Source organism: Petromyzon marinus, chromosome 70 (genome assembly GCF_048934315.1).
Source record: "Petromyzon marinus isolate PM22_M1 ecotype Great Lakes invasive population chromosome 70, UKy_Petmar_22M1.pri1.0, whole genome shotgun sequence".
Classification (NCBI taxonomy): Eukaryota; Metazoa; Chordata; class Hyperoartia; order Petromyzontiformes; family Petromyzontidae; genus Petromyzon; species Petromyzon marinus.
The window spans coordinates 4,917,024-4,937,917 of record NC_133736.1 but is presented as its reverse complement, the minus strand read 5'-3'; the positions used below and the strand labels follow the sequence as shown (position 1 = coordinate 4,937,917).

Here is a 20,894-nt window from a genome sequence, read left to right as displayed (position 1 = left end):
ACCACGGTTGGCTACGTACGTTGCGAAAGAAGTCGAACGTACACATACACATAGCACGGTTGGCTACGTACGGTGCCAATGAAGTTCAACATACACACACACATACCACGGTTGGCTACGTACGGTGCCAGTGAAGCTCAACATACACACACACATAGCACGGTTGGCTACGTACGGTGCCAATGAAGTTCAACACACACACACAAGCACACACCACGGTTGGCTACGTACGTTGCGAAAGAAGTTCAACATGCTCACACACAAGTGCAGCGGGGGCCAGCCTGCACCAGCCTTTGTGAAAAAAAAAAAAAAAAATTAGTTTTTTGTTTTTAACAATGAATGAAAGAGCAACGAGGCTGAAGCTCACCTCCTCGTGGTTGCAGTTGTTGTGACGGCACAGCAGCGCGACGACCGGCGGAGCCACGGCCACCGCGGCCGTCTTCGCGGCGGCGGCCGTGGTCACAGCGGCGGCGGTGCCCTGGCTGTACGAGTGCTCGCCGCTCGAAGCCGCCGGGTCGGCCTCTCCGTCCGTGCCGGACGCCGGTTTGCCGTCCCTCACGGCGGACGCTTCGGCCGGCGGCGGCGGCGGCGGCGGCGGTGGGCGAAAGGGGGGGTAACACGGATTTTCGGCACACGCCGAATTAAAAACCCCCCCTCCTCCACATCCCTTCTCGTCCCCTTGCGTTCGTTCGGCGTCCCTGTACGTGCTTTGCGTGTTGCATGTGTTGAATGTGTTGAACTTCTTTGGCTGCGTGTGAATGTGCGTGCGTGTTGAACTTCTTTGGTTGCGTGCGCGTGTGTGTGTGTGCGTGTGCGGGGAGCGATGGCGTAGCGTTCATAGCGCTACTCTGCGCTATGAACCCGGCGACCCGGTGTTCGATTCCCGCTCACGGCCAACACCGGTGACGATTATCTGAACCGGTCCCGGGCCTCCCCTAGGTCGACTCGGCCTCAAATGAGTACCCGGTGCGGTGTGTAAACATTGCCACTGGGGAGACAAAGGCGGTCGGGCGTGGTGCTGGCCACCCACCCCCTCGTGTACCGTTACCGGCCTTCATAGGTGCTGCTCGCTAACAGGACTTGCCCCTACAGTCTGTTAAGGCTATACGGGGGATCTTTGTGAGTGTATGTGTGTGCGTTGTGAGCGACTGGCTGAGGTGCCATCTGTTGAGGAAGTACTGAAGGCGATCCGGAGTCTGAGACCAGGAAAGGCACCGGGCAGAGATGATCTCCCAAGCGAAACGCTGAGGGAGGGTGGGGCGTTTGTGCGCAGACTGCCCTACAGGACATCGTAACAACAGGCTGGACCACTGGACGGGTTCCGCAGGATTGGAAGGATGTCCTGGTGGTCCCCCTCTTTTAGAAGGGGGACCGCACAGACTGTAACAACTACAGGGGCATCTCACTCCTCAGTGTGCTGGGAAAGGTCCTGGCAAGGATTATTCAACATCGCCTTGCCAGGCACGCTGAGGAGAGGCTTGTGGTGCCCCAATGCGGTTTCAGGAAAGGGCGGTCCTGCACAGATGCCATATTTTCTGTCCGTCTGCTACAGCAGAGATGTAGGGAATTGGAACAAGACCTACATCTCTGCATTATTGACCTGGTCATGGCCTATGATACCATCAGTAGGCCTGGGCTCTGGGTTATTCTTCGTGCTTTCGGAGTCCCTGACCCTCTGCTCACGATCATTAAGGACCTTCATGATGTTGAGCGGGCCCGGGTAAAACTACGTGGCCGGGAGTCAGAGCCATTCCCTGTACGCATTGGGGTGTGACAGGGATGTCCTCTGGCTCCCACATTATTTAACATCTATTTCGATGACGTAGTTCGTGAAGCCTTCAATACGAATCTCCATCTGATACAGATACAATGGGAGGCTAATCGATGCCCGGGTGCGGTCAAGGGATGGCTCCCTATTGCTCAACCATGTTATATATGCCGATGATCTGGTAATTACTGCTCACTCAGAGGAGGAGTTGGAGGCGCTGCTGCTGAACCTGGAGCTTGCCACTAAGAGGTGGGGCCTTACCATCAGCCCCACCAAAACTAAGCACCTGCCTGGGTATTTTGTACCATCGGACACTCCACCCCCACAACTCCCAATTGGTGGTAGGGCAGTTGTGGAGCGAGTGGAGAGCTTCCTATACCTGGGCAGTGTGCTTATGACCGGCTCCGTTTTGACAGCAGAGGTCTCACTCCGAATAAATCAAGTGGCATGTTTTCATCGGTTGCGTAACGCTGTGTGGAAGCTACCTGGTCTTATGCTCCGCACGAAGCTTCAGGTCTTCTCGGCCTCAGTCATTCCCTCCCTTCTCTACGCTTGCGAAACGTGGACCCCCTTAATGGAGCATCTCCGCCGGTTAAAAACATTTAGGCTGGCCTGCCTACGATCCATCCTGGGTTTAACCAGGCTAGATTGTGTGTAGCGTATTGTAGTGTATAATGTAGCGTAGTGTGTAGTGTAGTGTGTAGCAGTGTGTAACTAGTCTGTAGCATAGTGTGGTGTATAATGTAGTGTAGTGTATAGTCGCGTATGTCACGTAGTGCATAGAGTAGTGTGTAGCGTAGTTTGTAGCATGGTGTGTAGTGTATAATGTAGTGCAGTGTGTAGCATATAGTGCAATGTATAATGTAGTCTAGTGTGTAGTGCAGTGTGTAGCAATGTGTAACTAGTCTGTAGCATAGTGTGGTGTATAATGTAGCGTAGTGCATAGTGTATAGTAGCGTATGTCACGTAGTGGAGAGTAGTGTATAGTATTGTATAATGTGGTGTAGTGTGTAGCGTAGTGTGTCGCTAGTGTGTAACTAGTGTGTAGTGTATAATGTAGCATAGTGTGCAGTGTATAATGTAGTGTAGTGTGGAGCATAGTGTGTAGTGTATAACGTAGTGTGGTGTATAACGTAGTGTAGCGTGTAGTGAAGTGAAGTCATCTTCCCTTCCCCATATGAAAAAAATCCACGCTCCCGGTCCCCACCTGCGTGGGGGAGTGAAGCCCAATGTTTCATGGCAATGATGATGAATATTGATCGTGATGTTGACGAGGATGACGCTGTTGATAGCGATGATGACGGTGACGACGGCGATGGTGATCATGATGTTGATGTGGTTGACAATGTTACTGACAATGACGAAGACGATGATGGCAAAGACGACGATGGTGGTGGCGATGTTGATGAGGATGACGATGTTGATGACAATGATGACGATTACGATGACGATGATGACGACGATGCTGACGACGAAGTTGACGACGACGTCCCCTTCACCGCGAGCGCTACTGACTCGCCCCCCCCCTCCACCCACCCCCGTGGCGTTACCGTAGGGCTCGTGGAGAGACGAGGCCTGGCAGCGGGAGACAAAGTGGTCTAGGACGCACAGCAGGAGATGGAACGCCGAGACCAGATCCGTGCCGGCCTGGAGCCCGTGGCCTGCGCGACCCAGCCACACGTCAGACAAAGCACCCAGCCACACGTCAAAGGACCCAGCCACACGTCAGACAAAGCACCCAGCCACACGTCAGACAAAGCACCCAGCCACACGTCAGACAAAGGGACCCAGCCACACGTCAGACAAAGCACCCAGCCACACGTCAAAGGACCCAGCCACACGTCAGACAAAGGACCCAGCCACACGTCAGACAAAGCACCCAGCCACACGTCAGACAAAGGGACCCAGCCACACGTCAGACAAAGGGACCCAGCCACACGTCAGACAAAGGGACCCAGCCACACGTCAGACAAAGGACCCAGCCACACGTCAGACAAAAGGACCCAGCCACACGTCAGACAAAGGACCCAGCCACACGTCAGACAAAGGGACCCAGCCACACATCAAAGGACCCAGCCACACGTCAGACAAAGGGACCCAGCCACACGTCAAAGCACCCAGCCACACGTCAGACAAAGCACCCAGCCACACGTCAAAGGACCCAGCCTCATGTCAGACAAAGGGACCCAGCCACACGTCAGACAAAGGACCCAGCCACACGTCAAAGGACCCAGCCACACATCAGACAAAGCACCCAGCCACACGTCAGACAAAGGGACCCAGCCACACGTCAGACAAAGGGACCCAGCCACACGTCAGACAAAGGGACCCAGCCACACGTCAGAGGACCCAGCCACACGTCAGACAAAGGGACCCAGCCACACGTCAGACAAAGGGACCCAGCCACACGTCAGACAAAGGGACCCAGCCACACGTCGGACAAAGGGACCCAGCCACAAGTCGGACAAAGGGACCCAGCCACACGTCAGTCAAAGGACCCAGCCACACGTCAGACAAAGGACCCAGCCACACGTCAGACAAAGGGACCCAGCCACACGTCAGACAAAGGACCCAGCCACACGTCAAATGACCCAGCCACACGTCAAAGGGACCCAGCCACACGTCAGACAAAGCACCCAGCCACACGTCAGACAAAGGGACCCAGCCACACGTCAGACAAAGCACCCAGCCACACGTCAAAGGACCCAGCCACACGTCAGACAAAGGGACCCAGCCACACGTCAGACAAAGGGACCCAGCCACACGTCAGACAAAGGGACTCAGCCACACGTCAGACAAAGGGACCCAGCCACACGTCAGACAAAGGGACCCAGCCACACGTCAGACAAAGGGACCCAGCCACACGTCAGACAAAGGGACCCAGCCACACGTCAGACAAAGGACCAAGCCACACATCGGACAAAGCACCCAGCCACACGTCAGACAAAGGGACCCAGCCACAAGTCGGACAAAGGGACCCAGCCAAAGACAAAGATCCCCCGTATAGCCTTAACATACTGCTGGGGCAAGTGCTGTTAGCGAGAACGCCGGAACGGTACACGAGGGGGTTGGGGTGGCCAGCACCACGCCCGACCGCCCTCCTCTCCCTCATGGCGATGCTCACTACGCAACGCACATCAGGTACTCATTTGAGGCCGAGTCGACCTAGGGGAGGCCCCAGGATCAGTTCAGAAAATCCTCACCTGTGGTGGGTTCATGTTCCTTGTCAAATTTGATAAACACCGCTGGCACCAACGGAAGGAGATCACTCACCCTTGGCGAGGATGAATGTTGTCCAGCACTCCTTTGCCATCGTGGACGGAAACGGCGAGGCGCTGTGGGGACGTAATATAGTTTTTGTTTTGTTATTGATGTAACGTGTAATGATGTAACGTTATGATGTAAGGTAAGGGAAGCGATATAACGATGTAACGGAATTATGCAACGTGTAATATTTTCACGTAATGTGTAATATTTTCGTTGGTGTAATGCGTAACAGAGGCATTTCCCCTGCAACATTCGCAAATTTGGCGATTTTGGCTACCGGCGGATCGCAGAACTCTACGCGAGAGAGATAACGTGACGAGAGATAACGTGACGTGAGATAACGTGACGTGAGATAACGTGACGTGAGATAACGTGACGTGAGATAACGTGACGAGAGATAACGTGACGTGAGATAACGTGACGAGAGATAACGTGACGTGAGATAACGTGACGTGAGATAACGTGACGTCAGAGATAACGTGACGTGAGATAACGTGACGTGAGAGATAACGTGACGAGAGATAACGTGACGTGAGATAACGTGACGTGAGATAACGTGACGTGAGATAACGTGACGTGAGATAACGTGACGTGAGATAACGTGACGTCAGAGATAACGTGACGTGAGATAACGTGATGTCAGAGATAACGTGACGTGAGAGATAACGTGACATGAGATAACGTGACGTGAGATAACGTGACGTCAGAGATAACGTGACGTGAGATAACGTGATGTCAGAGATAACGTGATGAGAGATAACGTGACGTGAGATAACGTGACGAGAGATAACGTGACGTGAGCTAACGTGACGTGAGCTAACGTGACGTGAGATAACGTGACGTGAGATAACGTGACGTGAGATAACGTGACGTGAGATAACGTGACGAGAGAGATAACGTGACATCAGAGATAACGTGACGTGAGATAACGTGACGTGAGATAACGTGACGTGAGAGATAACGTGACGTCAGAGATAACGTGACGTCAGAGATAACGTGAAGAGAGATAACGTGACGTGAGAGATAACGTGACGTGAGAGATAACATGGAGGAGGCAGAAATGACTGCTGGCCTACCATCGTCCGCAGTCTTCGTTGAAGATCTTGCCGTACATCCTGCAAGGGGGATCGGAGGGGGGGGGGGGGGTGAAAATTCCCACGAGATTAAAGATCAACAAACTCAAAATCCCCCAATCGACAATGAAAAGAAAATGACAGCAGGCACGCAATGATCCCTATCCATCGACGTTATTCGGGTGTCTTCTTTGGTTCTTTCGGTAAAGTCACGTAGAATGAGAATAAAATAATAACTTGATAAAATAAAAAAAAGTTCTTCGGGTGCTTCGTCCGGGTCAAAATAATAACAACAACAACAACAATTCCATTCGTATAGCGATTTCATCAAAGGATCTCAACGTTACAGATTACAGCGGCAGCAGCGGCGGCAGCAGCAGCCACTCGGCATGGAAACAATCGCGTCACAAATACGTTTTCAAGAACCCGTTTGCTCGATGGACTAAAAAGGGCTGAACAAGCGGACGCGCACAGATACGTTTCAAGATGCGTTTTTTTTTAAAAAAAAAAAAATGCCCAGCGGACTCCGGCATCCCTCCATCCCCGCGGAAAGAGCGTTCCCCCGTAGCCTGGGGGCTGAACGGAGAATTCATCAATCTAGATCCGAAGCGAATCCACGCTCTTTTTGTTCCTTCGGTACAAGGTCCACGTAGGTAAAGCAAAAAGAAAATAAATCGAGGCGACAAGCGGTCGTCCTCAGGTTGGGGAAAAAAACCACGGCAAGAATGTTTTGTTTTTATTTTTTTTGCTGAAGTGGGACAGCTGCCGTGGGGTAAGAGGTTATTATATATATAGGTAAGAAAGGGGGGAGGTGGGATAGAGAGAGATGGGGGGAGGGCAACGCTGCATCCACCTGACGATGATTGCTTGTGTTGCAATCGAAACGTCGAGATGTATTTTATTTTATGGCTACATGAATGAGTTAAATGATGACGTCACCCTGCTGCTGCTGCTGTTGCTGCTCTATTTAAGACCGGGAGCAAGTGGAGAGGGCTTTACCATTCCGGCGAATTGCCCGATGATTGCTGGATGTAATTGCCAGCGAAACGTCGTACAACTCAAACTGTAAATGTTGTGGATTCACTCTTCAAACACACCGGTGGGCTACAGTAGTGAACCATTTTTGTCTTTTGTCGACGTGACACTTTTTTTGCCGATTGGCAGTGGTCGGGTGGTGGAGGGTTACGACACATTTATAAATAACGCCATCTAACCCAAAAACCTTTTTATTATGAATTTTCTCCTTATTCTTAGCTCTTTCGGCAAAGTCACGTTGAAGGGAAACAATGAAATAATAAAAATATATACTTTATTACTTTATTATTTTATAAAAAAATATATATATACTTTATTATTTTATTGTTTCCCTTCAACGTGACTTTACCGAAAGAGCTAAGAATATGAATCACTGCAGTCACGAAAGCTTCAAATCAAAATTGAATTTTCTCCTTGTTTATAATCGCCGCCTCTTTAAATTGATCGCATTCCTTTACAAATCTCTCCACGGCACTGGCTCCCCCCCCCATCCTTACCTCCCTTCTCTCACCTCACTTCACACGTCCCTGCACGCTCACCGCGTTCTAAATCCTAGCCTTCCTCTTGTTCCTACTGCTCCTCCTCCTCCTCCTCTCCTCCGTGCGCGCAGCCTCGGTCTCGCTCGTTCTCTCTCCGAGCCTCTCGTCACCGGAATCAACTGGCCTTGCACGTCAAACAATCACCCCTCTCTCTCTCTCACTACCTTTCCGCTCTTCGCTAAAACCACCAATCTCTTGCCCACCCTTCCTTCTCCCCTTGTTGCGCGCTCCCCACCCACACTCCTGTCCCCAACTCCCCATGGTCACCGCCCCCCCTCCCCTCCCCTCCCCCCCGCCAATCATCAATCCACTCATCTCATTTCCATCTTCATTCATTCTGCGCATCGTCACCGTCACCACATCCGCCCTCATTTTACAAACGGCAAAAACCTTGGGACCGCGAGTAACTTGGCCCGCGAGTGTTTTTTTGCAAGAAGAGCAGAAATTTGTAAGTAAATATTAACTTGATAAACGAGCGAGGGTCTTGCAAATACGAGCAGCGGACGTGTCAGTACGCTTTGTCTCGTCGAGCGTCACGTGATCACAACCGATATACTACGGGAGCGCTTTGACGTACGAGTGCATTGGATTACAAAACACGTTTCCGGAACGAATTATGCTCGCAATCACAAGGCTTTACTGTATATTCAATACACAGGGTGCTTTAAAAAAATGTTAACACTGAAATGGGGCTATCGTTTTAATAATACACCGTAACACGCTAACAAGTGTAACGTTGCTAGCTTCAAAAAGTCAAAGAGCCTCCCCCCCCGGCTTGTTCGCCATCGTTGTCAACAACAACAACACATGCCTGGAATCTTCTCCAGGTGTTCTCTACCAGAGCCCCGGGGGGGGGGGTGGGGGACAACATTTATTGGTGGCGTTGTTGTTGTTGCAGTTGCAAATTCTCAGCGGAAGTGTTAACATTTTTTCGAAGCACACCCTGCATACAGCAAAAACCTTTTGCGGATTGCGAGCAAACTTGGTTATGCGAACATCGCACGCGCAACGCTTTGTACTGCCGAGCGTCACGTGATCACGACTGCTATACTACGGGCGCGCTTTGACGTACGGGTGCTTTGGATTACAAAACACGTTTCCCGAACGAATCGCGCTCGCAATCCAAAGGTTTTCCTGTAGTTGCCGCATGCACTCGTGCCGAGCCGGCCATCTCGTACCGCAGTTAGTTCACTGCACAGCGCGTCCTTGGTCGAGGCGCTGCAGAAATGCACGGGAAGATAACATCCTGCTCTGTGGGGGTTCCCCCCGCTCGTATCTTTATCGCTCATTCCTCCGTCTCCGTTGGTCTCGTCTCGATCGCTCCACGGACATTCGCGTCTTGGCTTCATTATTCACCGGGTCGCCGAGGAGAGAGGAGTGGGGGGTGGGGGGTGGGGGGTGGGGATGGGCGGCCGGGCGAGGGAGCGGCGCGTCGTTAAGCACTTTAAAAAAAAAAATTTATTTCTGCCGGAATGTTACGACGCCGTCGCGAGCACAGAGCGTCCCGAGGGTGTGGGCCCCCGCTCAAGCGGACATCACGGAGCTTAGCCTGCGACACCTTTCCGAGATGCCTTTCTTCGCCCGGGCCTGCTAAAAAAAGGGAACGCAATTCGATGTTTTGTTTTTTTCCCAAATGCACAGAGGCGTCGATTCGCCGCTCCGTTGCGTTTGGGGAAAAAATTTGAAATCAACGCCGGAGTTTTGGAGGGTTAGATGGCGCAAACGTAAATGTGTCGTTAAACCCGCAGCCACCACGCCGACACAGCCAGTCGGTAAGGGTTTGACACGTAAACAAAACGTGCCGATCAGTTACACGAGTTTGGCACTAACCAACGTGCCGGAGGACTGAACGTCACTGCAATATCTAAAATTCGGGTGCCGTGACGTTTCGAACCGGTAACGAATCGGCACGTTTTTTGTTTTTTTAACGTGACAAACCTCGCCAAACGGCCGCGTTTGGGTGGCGGTGGGTTTCACCGACGCAACATTCATATTCGCGGCCAAACATTCCAAACCCACGTTGCTTCTAAACGTGGAGGGGAAAAACGGGAAGACCTGGTGAAAAATTCCACGTGGCCACGGCAGGGAGAGACGCAAACCAAATTTACACAGCAGGCATCAAGATCGGGAACGAACCCACGATCTCCTGCATGCCAGGCGAGGGAGATAACATCTCAGCACCTTTTACAGGGATGCGCATCCCCAAGGTAGTTAACATCTCCCCACGATGGCGAGATTTTAACTACCCCGCCTGATGTAAAGGATGTCTTGGGTTCGATCCCGACCCACTGGTCTCTGCACGTTCTCTCCCCCGAAGTCACGAAGATTTTTCTCCAGGTCTTTCAGCTTTTCCCTCCACGTTTACAATCAACAGCACGCGTTCAGAGTAATTCAGCTGATATAAATTCCACATCGTGATGATGACCGGCCGCTTCGTTCAGCGATCAGCCGTGATGATGGCCAGGTCGCTTCTGCAAAAGGAACTAGACAGCTCAGTGGGGCCTCGCATTGTTAAAAAAAGAAAAATGGTTTAACAGTTTTTTATCACGTTTAACACGTAGTAGGCTTTCGCGACCAATATTATTCATAATAAATGTTTCTGGGTTAGATCGCGTTTATTTATAAATGTGTCGTAACCCTCCACCACCCGACACGGCCAATCAGCAAAAAATTAAGTGTCACGTTGACAAAAGACAAGATACTTCACTACTTTAGCCCACCGGTGTGTTGAAGAGTGAATCCACATTTACAGCTTGAGTTGTACGACGTTTCGCTGGTAATTACATCCAGCATCATCGGGCAATTCGCCAGAATGGTAAAGCCCTCGCCTGCTCCCGGTCTTAAATAGAGCAGCAGTAGGGTGACATCATCATTTAACTCATTTCAGGTGCAGTGATTTGAGGCGGAGGGGGGGGGTATTGTAATTATATAATCGATTAGTAATCAGTCAATGGTTATGATTAGTAATGAGTTGTAGATTAGCAATTAGTTGAAATGTGTGTTATTGTGATTATATGCTATGTTAGTAATCCGTTAATTAGTATGTGTTTCCCCTATAAGGAATTGTAATGTGTATTATTTGATAATACGCTTCAAACTGTAAATGTTGTGCATTCACTCTTCAACACACCGGTGGGCTAAAGTTGTGAATTATTTGTCTTTTGTCAACGTGACACTTAATTTTTTTGCTGATCGGCCGTGTCGGGTGGTGGAGGGTTACGACACATTTATAAATAACGCGATCTAACCCCAAAAAACCTTTATTATCAAGTTTTTATCATCGTCGTTATTGTTTACGATCGTATTGTTACTACGATTATCTCTTACGTCTGGAACTTTTTGTAGATGGCGGCGACGACCTGGAACTGGTTATTCAGGGTGGTGAGCGATAGCTGCATTTCTGACGGAGCATCCATGTTCCGCACAGCGTGGTAGAAATCGTCGAAGCTGTCGCGGCACGGAGGGGGGGGTGGGAGGGGGGGGCGAGACACGACAGAGAGAGACTCTAGCGAGAGAGAGAGAGAGAACACGACGGAGAGACGCTAATGAGGGAAAATACTTATTTCCCCCTAATGAGGGAAATAAGTATTTGACCCCGTCTCAATCAGAAAGATTTCTGGCTCCCAGGTGTCTTTTATACAGGTAACGAGCTGAGATTAGGAGCACACTCTTAAAGGGAGCGCTCCTAATCTCAGCTTGTTACCTTTATAAAAGACACCTGTCCACAGAAGCAATCAATCAATCAGATTCCAAACTCTCCACCATGGCCAAGACCAAAGAGCTCTCCAGGGATGTCAGGGACAAGATTGTAGACCTACACAAGGCTGGAATGGGCTACAAGACCATTGCCAAGCAGCTTGGTGAGGTGACAACAGTTGGTGCGATTATTCGCAAATGGAAGAAACACAAAAGAACTGTCAATCTCCCTCGGCCTGGGGCTCCATGCAAGATCTCATGAGAACGGTGAGGAATCAGCCCAGAACTACACGGGAGGATCTTGTCAATGATCTCAAGGCAGCTGGGACCATAGTCACCAAGAAAACAATTGGTAACACACTACGCCGTGAAGGACTGAAATCCTGCAGCGCCCGCAAGGTCCCCCTGCTCAAGAAAGCACATATACATGCCCGTCTGAAGCTTGCCAATGAATATCTGAATGATTCAGAGGACAACTGGGTGAAAGTGTTGTGGTCAGATGAGACCAAAATGGAGCTCTTTGGCATCAACTCAACTCGCCGAGTTTGGAGGAGGAGGAATGCTGCCTATGACCCCAAGAACACCATCCCCACCGTCAAACATGGAGGTGGAAACATTATGCTTTGGGGGTGTTTTTCTGCTAAGGGGACAGGACAACTTCACGATGGACAGGGCCATGTATCGTCAAATCTTGGGTGAGAACCTCCTTCCCTCAGCCAGGGCATTGAAAATGGGTCGTGGATGGGTATTCCAGCATGACAATGACCCAAAACACATGGCCAAGGCAACAAAGGAGTGGCTCAAGAAGAAGCCCATTAAGGTCCTGGAGTGGCCTAGCCAGTCTCCAGACCTTAAACCCATAGAAAATCTGTGGAGGGAGCTGAAGGTTCGAGTTGCCAAACGTCAGCCTCGAAACCTTAATGACTTGGAGAAGATCTGCAAAGAGGAGTGGGACAAAATCCCTCCTGAGATGTGTGCAAACCTGGTGGCCAACTACAAGAAACGTCTGACCTCTGTGATTGCCAACAAGGGTTTTGCCACCAAGTACTAAGTCATGTTTTGCAGAGGGGTCAAATACTTATTTCCCTCATTAAAATGCAAATCAATTTATAACATTTTTGACATGCATTTTTCTGGATTTTTTTGTTGTTATTCTGTCTCTCACTGTTCAAATAAACCTACCATTAAAATTATAGACTGATCATTTCTTTGTCAGTGGGCAAACGTACAAAATCAGCAGGGGATCAAATACTTTTTGCCCTCACTGTAGCCCACCGTGCTATGTGTGTGCATGTTGAACTCCTTTCACGCCGTACGTAACCAACCATGCTAATCAGAGGTACAGAGGGAAGGACGACAAATTAAACACAAAAGGCAATTCTAAAGAAACACGCTTTCAATCTAGCATAGTAGTGCATAGCGTAGTGCGTGCGTGTTGAAACTTCTTTCACGCTGTACGTAGCCAACTGTGCTAATCGGCGGTGCGGGGGAAAGACAACAAACGAAACACAAAAAGCAGCTCGAAATAAACGAGTTTCCGATTGATTACAGTAGCGCAGCGTACAGTGTCGTGTTTAGCGTAGTGTAGTATGTAGTGTATACTGTAGGCGTGTACTGCAGCGTATAGTGGAGCGTACGTGCGTTGAACTTCTTTCGCGCCGTACGTGGCCAACCAGGCGCGCAACTCACCTGACACCAAGCTCGGAGAGAAGTTGCGTGACCTTGATGGGCAATGGCTTCATGGCGGCGATGTAAAGGCAGACGGCCAGCGTCGGAGCACAGCTCTGAGACAAACAGAAACAAAAAAACACGCAGAGATACCCACACCCACCCCCCCCCCCCCGACACCCACGCAGCCTTGTAAAGATCATAGCGCTCGTCGAAAAATGAACGACCGCAATACCTCGCCGAGCCCGTCAAGGAGCGCAAGCCATTCATAATGAAAGGTCTTTGGGTTAGATGGCGTCATTTATAAATGTGTCGTAACCCTCTCCACCACCCGACACGGCCAATCGGCAAAACAAAAAAAAGCGTCACGTTGACAAAAGACAAAAATAGTTCACTACTTTTAGCCCACCGGTGTGTTTGAAGAGTGAGTCCACAACATTTACAGTTTGAGTTGCACGACGTTTCGCTGGTAATTACATCCAGCAATCATCGGGCAATTCGCCGGAATGGTAAAGCCCTCTCCACTTGCTCTCGGTCTTAAATAGAGCAGCAGTAGGGTGACATCATCATTTAACTCATTTCAGGTGCAGTGATTTGAGGCGGAGGGGGGGGGGTATTGTAATTATATAATCGATTAGTAATCAGTCAATGGTTATGATTAGTAATTAGTTGTAATGTGTGTTAGTGATTATATGCTATGTTAGTAATCCATTAATTAGTATGTGTTTCCCCTATAAGGAATTGTAACGTGTATTATTTAATAATACGCTTCCAGGCCGCACTAAGCCTGTAGCTGTCAGAGTGATTAAAGTTATTTTTATTCCTCTCAATTTCAATAGATTCTCTAATTAGTCTTTGCCAGTAACAATTAGTTTTACACAACACTTCAACGTTATCAAAATCAATTGAGTGTCCTTGTTGACAAGCATGTTCTGCCACTGCCGACAGTTGTGTTTGAGATAATTTAATATTTCTTTGATGTTCTTTTAGTCTTACGCTGATGTTACGTCCCGTCTGTCCAATATAGCGCGACACTCCGGTGGTTATCCGCGCAGCAGCGGCGGATAACCACAAATAGCTTTAGGCGCGCGAAATCATTTGGTCTGTTCCAGCCATCACATTAGGGGGGCGAGTTAATTCAATGTTTGACCAAATATAATTTTGAAGTTGATCATTTTGTATAGCCCGCGAATGTTATTATAAATATCCAAATGGCCCTTAACAGAAAAAAGGTTCCCCACCCATAGACGCATCAGACAATGACCCATAGACTCATCACACAGAGACCCATAGACTCATCACACAGAGACCCATAGACTCATCACACAGAGACCCATAGACTCATCACTCAGAGACCCATAGACTCGTCACATAGAGACCCACAGACTCATCACACAGAGACCCATAGACTCATTACACAGAGACCCATGGACTCGCACAGAAACCCACAGACTCATCACACAAAGACTCATGACACTGTATCGCGTGCTTTCAGATGCGCTTCTGCGGCCATCTGGAACACCCTTCCTTCCGAAATTAGGAAGTCGCCGGGAGCTGTGAAGACTTTTAAATCATCGTGTAGGTTGGTAAACTAATTTCTTTAGAACTGCTTCTTGGTGTTGTGATTAGTGTGTCGTTCCCCCCCCCCCGCATCCCGCACCTCCGATTAGGGCGGCTGGCTACGTACCGTGCGGAAAATAATTTCAACCTACGTGCGGATATAAACAATTTTAATGAAAACATCAAAACGAATATCTCACCTGCGCAGAGTCGGGCTTGCATGTCAATTCCCAGAGCCTCCAGGCCATCTTGCACGTCTCATCGGTGGCGCCCACAGCCACACAAACCTTCTCCAGCTTCCTCCGCCACCCATCCTCTTCACCGTCGCTGCTGCTGCTGCTGGCGCTGCCGCCGCCGCTGCTGCCGCTTTCAACACCCACAGAGCGAAATCAAACAGCCGTGAAATTTCAGAATTATCGCCATCTTCATTTATGCTGGAGGAAACCGATGAGCTATTAAAGCTCTTTTTTCAACAGATGGTCGGTCCAGTAGCAGCACACGTGTGATTGTCAGAATGTTACAACAAACTAAAACACGATATGGCGTGCAAAAGTATAGGGGTGGAAAGCAGATCACTAAAGAAAGTTGTATTTTTTTATTTTACCAGGTAAAGCCCACTGAACCATCAGCTTCTTTTTCAGAAGCGCCCTGGCTGCTAATGACAGCTCAGCTGAGTGGCTTTTTCGCGTGGGAATTGATAGCAGCCAATTTTTTTTTTTAATAACTCTAAACGCGTGATGTTGATACTAAACATGGGGGGGAAAAACCGGGGGACCCGGAGGACAAAATAAACACGTGACCACGGGGAGAGAGACACGCAAACTCCAAATATACAGCGGGCGCCAGGGTCGGGATGATTGTATCGGCACACACCGGTGACAAGATCTATCGATTGATAATCGTCGGGGAAGACAATAAGCCGACAGATTCAAAAAAAAAAAACATCTCAATTCATACGTATATCCGAGAACCTCAGACCAGTTCTGGAAGAATGCTGGCAAAGAGAGTGGAACGATGCCATCGGACGTCCAGAATAAGCGTTCGATTTAGCACGGGTTTGCTCGCAGTGCTCCTCCAGGTGTGATTCGCGGATTCGCAAACATCGCGGACAGCAAGCTCGTGAACAGCGAGGGAATACCGGATTTAAATTTCGTACTCTTTGGTTCTATTGGGTAAAGTCACGTAGGTAAAAAAAATAACAAAAATCACGACGTTTCGGCCACAACACAAGCGGCCTTCATCAGGTGAAGGGACGAGACTGTCTGGAGGACAGCGCTGGAGTGAAAAAAGCCACGCTCAGATCACTCCAGCGCTGCCCTCCAGACAGTCTCGTCCCTTCACCTGATGAAGGCCGCTTGTGTTGTGGCCGAAACGTCGTGATTTTTGTTATTATTTTTTTTACCTACGTGACTTTACCCAATAGAACCAAAGAGTATGGATCCTTGCAGTCACGAAAGCTTTAAATCTAGAATTTAAATTTCGATTTAAAGCTTTCGTGACTGCAGGGATTCATATTCTTGGTTCTTTCGGTAAAGCAAGAAAAAAATTTTGCTGTGGTTTTTCACACCCGATGATGATTTGCTTGTGTTATCGAAACGTCATAATTTTATTATTTCCCTTCTACGTGACTTTACCGAAATAACCACGAATATGAATACCGTATTGTTAAAAAAAACAGCTGTACAATATTTATTTTTGCCTTGACCGGGGTGCTACAATGTTAGAATTTTCGATGCGAGTGCTTTTGCCAATAACATCCGACAAAAAGCCTGCCTCTTGCCGATGAGGCCCATGATGTCGAAACCAGTCCAGAGTTCGCTTGCTATCGGCTGTTCGCACTGTTCACCGAAAACTTTTGATTAACAAGCCAGACTCTTGCTGATGAGACCCATGATGTCAAAACCAGTCCAGAGTTCGCTTGCTATCGGCTATTCCGCACTATTCACAAACAGCTTTAGATTAGTTTAACACGTTCAAGCTTTGATTAACAAGCCAGAATCTTGCTGATGAGACCCATGATGTCAAAACCAGTCCAGAGTTTGCTTGCTATCGGCTGTTCCGCACCGTTCACAAATAGCTTCAGATTAGTTTAACACGTTCAAGCTTTGATTAACAAGCCAGAATCTTGCTGATGAGACCCATGATGTCAAAGCCAGTCCAGAGTTCGCTTGCTATCGGCTATTCCACACTATTCACAAACAGCTTTAGATTAGTTTAACACGTTCAAGCTTTGATTAACAAGCCAGAATCTTGCTGATGAGGCCCATGATGTCAAAACCAGTCCAGAGTTCGCTTGCTACCGGCTGTTCCGCACTGTTCACAAATAGCTTTAGATTAGTTTAACACGTTCAAGCTTTAATGAACAAGCCAGAATCTTGCTGATGAGACCCATGATGTCAAAACCAGTCCAGAGTTCGCTTGCTATCGGCTATTCCGCACTATTCACAAACAGCTTTAGATTAGTTTAACACGTTCAAGCTTTGATTAACAAGCCAGAATCTTGCTGATGAGACTCATGATGTCAAAACCAGTCTAGAGTTCGCTTGCTATCGGCTGTCCGCACCGTTCACAAATTGCTTCAGATTAGTTTAACACGTTCAAGCTTTAATGAACAAGCCAGAATCTTGCTGATGAGACCCATGACGTCAAAACCAGTCTAGAGTTCGCTTGCTATCGGCTATTCCGCACAATTCACAAACAGCTTTAGATTAGTTTAACACGTTCAAGCTTTAATGAACAAGCCAGAATCTTGCTTATGAGACCCATGATGTCAAAACCAGTCCAGAGTTCGCTTGCTATCGGCTATTCCGCACTGTTCACAAATAGCTTTAGATTAGTTTAACACGTTCAAGCTTTGATTAACAAGCCAGAATCTTGCTGATGAGACCCAGGATTTCAAAACCAGTCCAGAGTTCGCTTGCTATCGGCTGTTCCGCACTATTCACAAACAGCTTTAGGTTAGTTTAACACGTTCAAGCTTTGATTAACAAGCCAGAATCTTGCTGATGAGGCCCATGATGTCAAAGCCAGTCCAGAGTTCGCTTGCTATCGGCTGTTGCGCACTGTTCACAAATTGCTTTAGATTAGTTTAACACGTTCAATCTTTGATTAACAAGCCAGAATCTTGCTGATGAGACCCATTATGTCAAAACCAGTCCAGAGTTTGCTTGCTATCGGCTGTTCCGCACCGTTCACAAATAGCTTTAGATTAGTTTAACACGTTCAAGCTTTAATGAACAAGCCAGAATCTTGCTGATGAGGCCCAGGATTTCAAAACCAGTCCAGAGCTCGCTTGCTATCGGCTATTCCGCACTGTTCACAAACAGCTTTAGATTAGTTTAACACGTTCAAGCTTTAATGACCAAGCCAGAATCTTGCTGATGAGACCCATGATGTCAAAACCAGTCTAGAGTTCACTTGCTATCGGCTGTTCCGCACTGTTCACAAATAGCTTTAGGTTAGTTTAACACGTTCAAGCTTTAATGAACAAGCCAAACTCTTGCTGATGAGACCCACTGTCGAAGCCGGTCCAGAATTGTACTTGGGACAAATTCTTCCGGATAATATTGGGTCTGGAAGGAAAGTCAATCAATAGGATGCCAATGGGGTAATAATAACTGTAGTACTTATATGTTAGAGAAGAAGAAGACTCATACATCGTAACGAGAGTTGTGTTTTCGATGGGGGGGTTTTGTTTTTACTGTATGTTAGTTTAGTCCCAAAAAAACATTTTAAAAAAATCCGTCGAATCTGAGGCGAATCTGAGGTAAAACAATAACTTCAACACTCTTTCGGAATATTTCGGGATGAACTTTTAAAAAATGTTTTATTCGCGTCAATCAATCAGCCAAAATCATCACGTCGCAAAAAGCAGCCCCCATTCGTTTAAAGCGCGCGCAGGCCTCGTGACTTCAACAGCAAAATCGTCGTCGGTCAAGTAATCTTTTAAAAGGCGACACGCGGCAAAAAAAATAGACGATTAAAAACCACCGTCCTTCTGGAGCACACTTTAAAACGAACAAACTGTGCTTAAAAGCGAAACTTTAAAGCAATTCTATGCGCGCAAAACGTGTTTCGATGCTGCTGCTGCTGCGTTGGACGTGCTGCACAAGACGACACCGGCCCAATTATTCAACGTTTGCCGAACCTTTAACATACGAGTGACACGTTATTAGTGTGTGTGTGTTTATACATACGATGTGGTAGTCGGCGACGTTTCGGGCAATGGCCCTTGTTCACGACAAGCTCTCGTCGAGGTGTAAAAAACAACAAAAACACAGCCAAACCTCGACAAAACGCACAGGGTTCGCAGCGCCCCCTTCAATAAGGAGGGCCAGCTGCCCGAAACGTCTACCCGGTTGACGTATTTGCATTTATTTTTAAGGAGTGTGGTGGTGTGGGGGGGTGGGAGCAACGATTTTTGAGGTAATGCGCTGTTGTCGAACTCGATGTAGAATGTTTTTGGTTTAAATTTGTGTTAAACTATTTTCAATAAAGCGATGGTTAACAAGGGTTCAGACCAAGCGCGCTGCGGCCTAGCGAGACCGACCGACCGACGAAACCCTCCCGCGGTTGAACCACCCCCGGAACGTCGTCCCCGTCGTCGTTTTACCTGACGAGCGAAGCGGTCGAGCTGTCGTGTTCACCACCTTCCTTGAGGGACATCATCAGCGCCACCACCACCACCACAACAACCACCACCAAACACAGGGAATTGTTGTTGGGGAGGGGAGGTGAGTGTAGCTGATTTGCGAGTTGTTGTTTATAATTTTTGTTATTCTCTTTAAACGTATCGCCGCTTTATTCTTTCCACTTCTTAAAAAAACAATCGCCTTCTCGTGGAGCCCGACGCGCGCGGTTTTAATAATTATTATTATAATTTTTATTTTTTATTCCTCCCTTTCCCCTCAGGGGCAACCCGGCTCGGTCCTCAATTTCGCGCGCAATCCCCCGGTGGCGAACGGCCACGCGAAGTTCGCCGAGCGTCGCTTGTGCCGACGCGAGAGCTCGGGGCTCGCTGTGAGTGGGGAGGGGGGAGGAGGAGGGGGAGGAGCCTGCGACTTGGGGTTGGAAGTCGCTGGAGAGAAGGGAACGGGCGGTGAGGGGGGCGGGGTGGTCACCGGGGAGGGGGCGGGGTTTAAGGGGGTAAGGGGTTGGGGAGAGGGGGGTGGCGTGGTTACGGGGGGGCGTGGTTTAAGGGGGTAAGGGGTGGGGGAGGGTTGTGGGTGAGAGGGGGGCGGGGTGGTCACGGGGGGAGGGGGCGGGGTTTAAGGGGGTAAGGGGTGGGGGAGGGTTGTGGGTGAGAGGGGGGCGGGGTGGTCACGGGGGGAGGGGGCGGGGTTTAAGGGGGTAAGGGGTGGGGGAGGGTTGTGGGTGAGAGGGGGGTGGGGTGGTCACCGGGGGGAGGGGGCGGGGTTTAAGGGGGTAAGGGGTGGGGGAGGGTTGTGGGTGAGAGGGGGGTGGGGTGGTCACGGGGCGGGGGGGCGTGGTTTAAGGGGGTAAGGGGTGAGGGAGGGTTGTGGGTGAGAGGGGGGTGGGGTGGTCACGGGGGGAGGGGGCGGGGTTTAAGGGGGTAAGGGGTGGGGGAGGGTTGTGGGTGAGAGGAGGGTGGGGTGGTGGGGGGGGGCCCCCCCACGCGCGAGGACGGAGTAGTAACCGGAAGTGAAGCGGTACGTCTCGCGCCGAGCGCGGGAAAATCGACTTCCGGGAGTTGACTCCGCCCCCCCGCGCGCTCCCGCGCGCGCGCGTGTGTGTGGGAGGGGGATTAGCAGTGGGGGGGGGAAGTTTGGGTTGGGGGGGGAGGTTTTTTTGGGGGGGTCACGTGACAAGTGGGGGAAGTTTGGGGGGTCACGTGACAAGTGGGGGGAGTTTGGGGGGTCACGTGACAAGTGGGGGGGTGGAGGCGAGAGTTCGCGGTGGGGGGGGGAGTTTGGGGGAGTCACGTGACAAGTGGGGGCGGCACGGTCAGAATGGCGGGAGGGGGGGAAAGTTTGGTCGGTCACGTGACACCGACATTGCGGTGGTTGTGGGGAGGGTGGGAGGGGGTCGGGTCACGTGACAATGACATAGCGGGGGGTGTTATACTGGTAGGAACGAAGTTGTAAACTGAGTGTACCAGCCTGCAATAGATTAATGTGTCCGTCCGTCCGTCCCTTTTCAATACTTTAACGAAGTTAAATCTCGTGCTGTTGGGGTGTAAAACTAAAATTGCGCAAAATTCCAATGTTCCTACCAGCCCACCCTGCAGGGACCTGTTCTTCTTTGGTTCTTTCGGTAAAGTCACCACCA

At 49.5% G+C, this 20,894-nt stretch overlaps 1 protein-coding gene across 2 annotated transcripts in view; it reads right to left on the bottom strand.

Annotated features, from left to right (window-relative positions):
• The window catches only part of LOC116957122 (retinoblastoma-associated protein), a 238,324-nt gene extending 218,649 nt beyond the window's left edge, over positions 1 to 19,675 (bottom strand). Inside the window, exons 1-8 of one of the 2 annotated variants that reach the window (XM_076055219.1) lie at positions 19,219 to 19,675; positions 14,807 to 14,972; positions 13,068 to 13,162; positions 11,010 to 11,129; positions 6,112 to 6,150; positions 5,042 to 5,103; positions 3,319 to 3,429; positions 368 to 567 (exon numbers count right to left, since the gene is read on the bottom strand). In XM_076055219.1, coding sequence (XP_075911334.1) covers positions 368 to 567; positions 3,319 to 3,429; positions 5,042 to 5,103; positions 6,112 to 6,150; positions 11,010 to 11,129; positions 13,068 to 13,162; positions 14,807 to 14,972; positions 19,219 to 19,274 — 849 coding nt within the window. In that variant the 5' untranslated portion in view covers positions 19,275 to 19,675. The remainder of the gene's footprint in view (positions 1 to 367; positions 568 to 3,318; positions 3,430 to 5,041; positions 5,104 to 6,111; positions 6,151 to 11,009; positions 11,130 to 13,067; positions 13,163 to 14,806; positions 14,973 to 19,218) is intronic. The other variant, XM_076055220.1, reaches the window with a different exon arrangement.
• Positions 19,676 to 20,894: the final 1,219 nt, after the last annotated feature.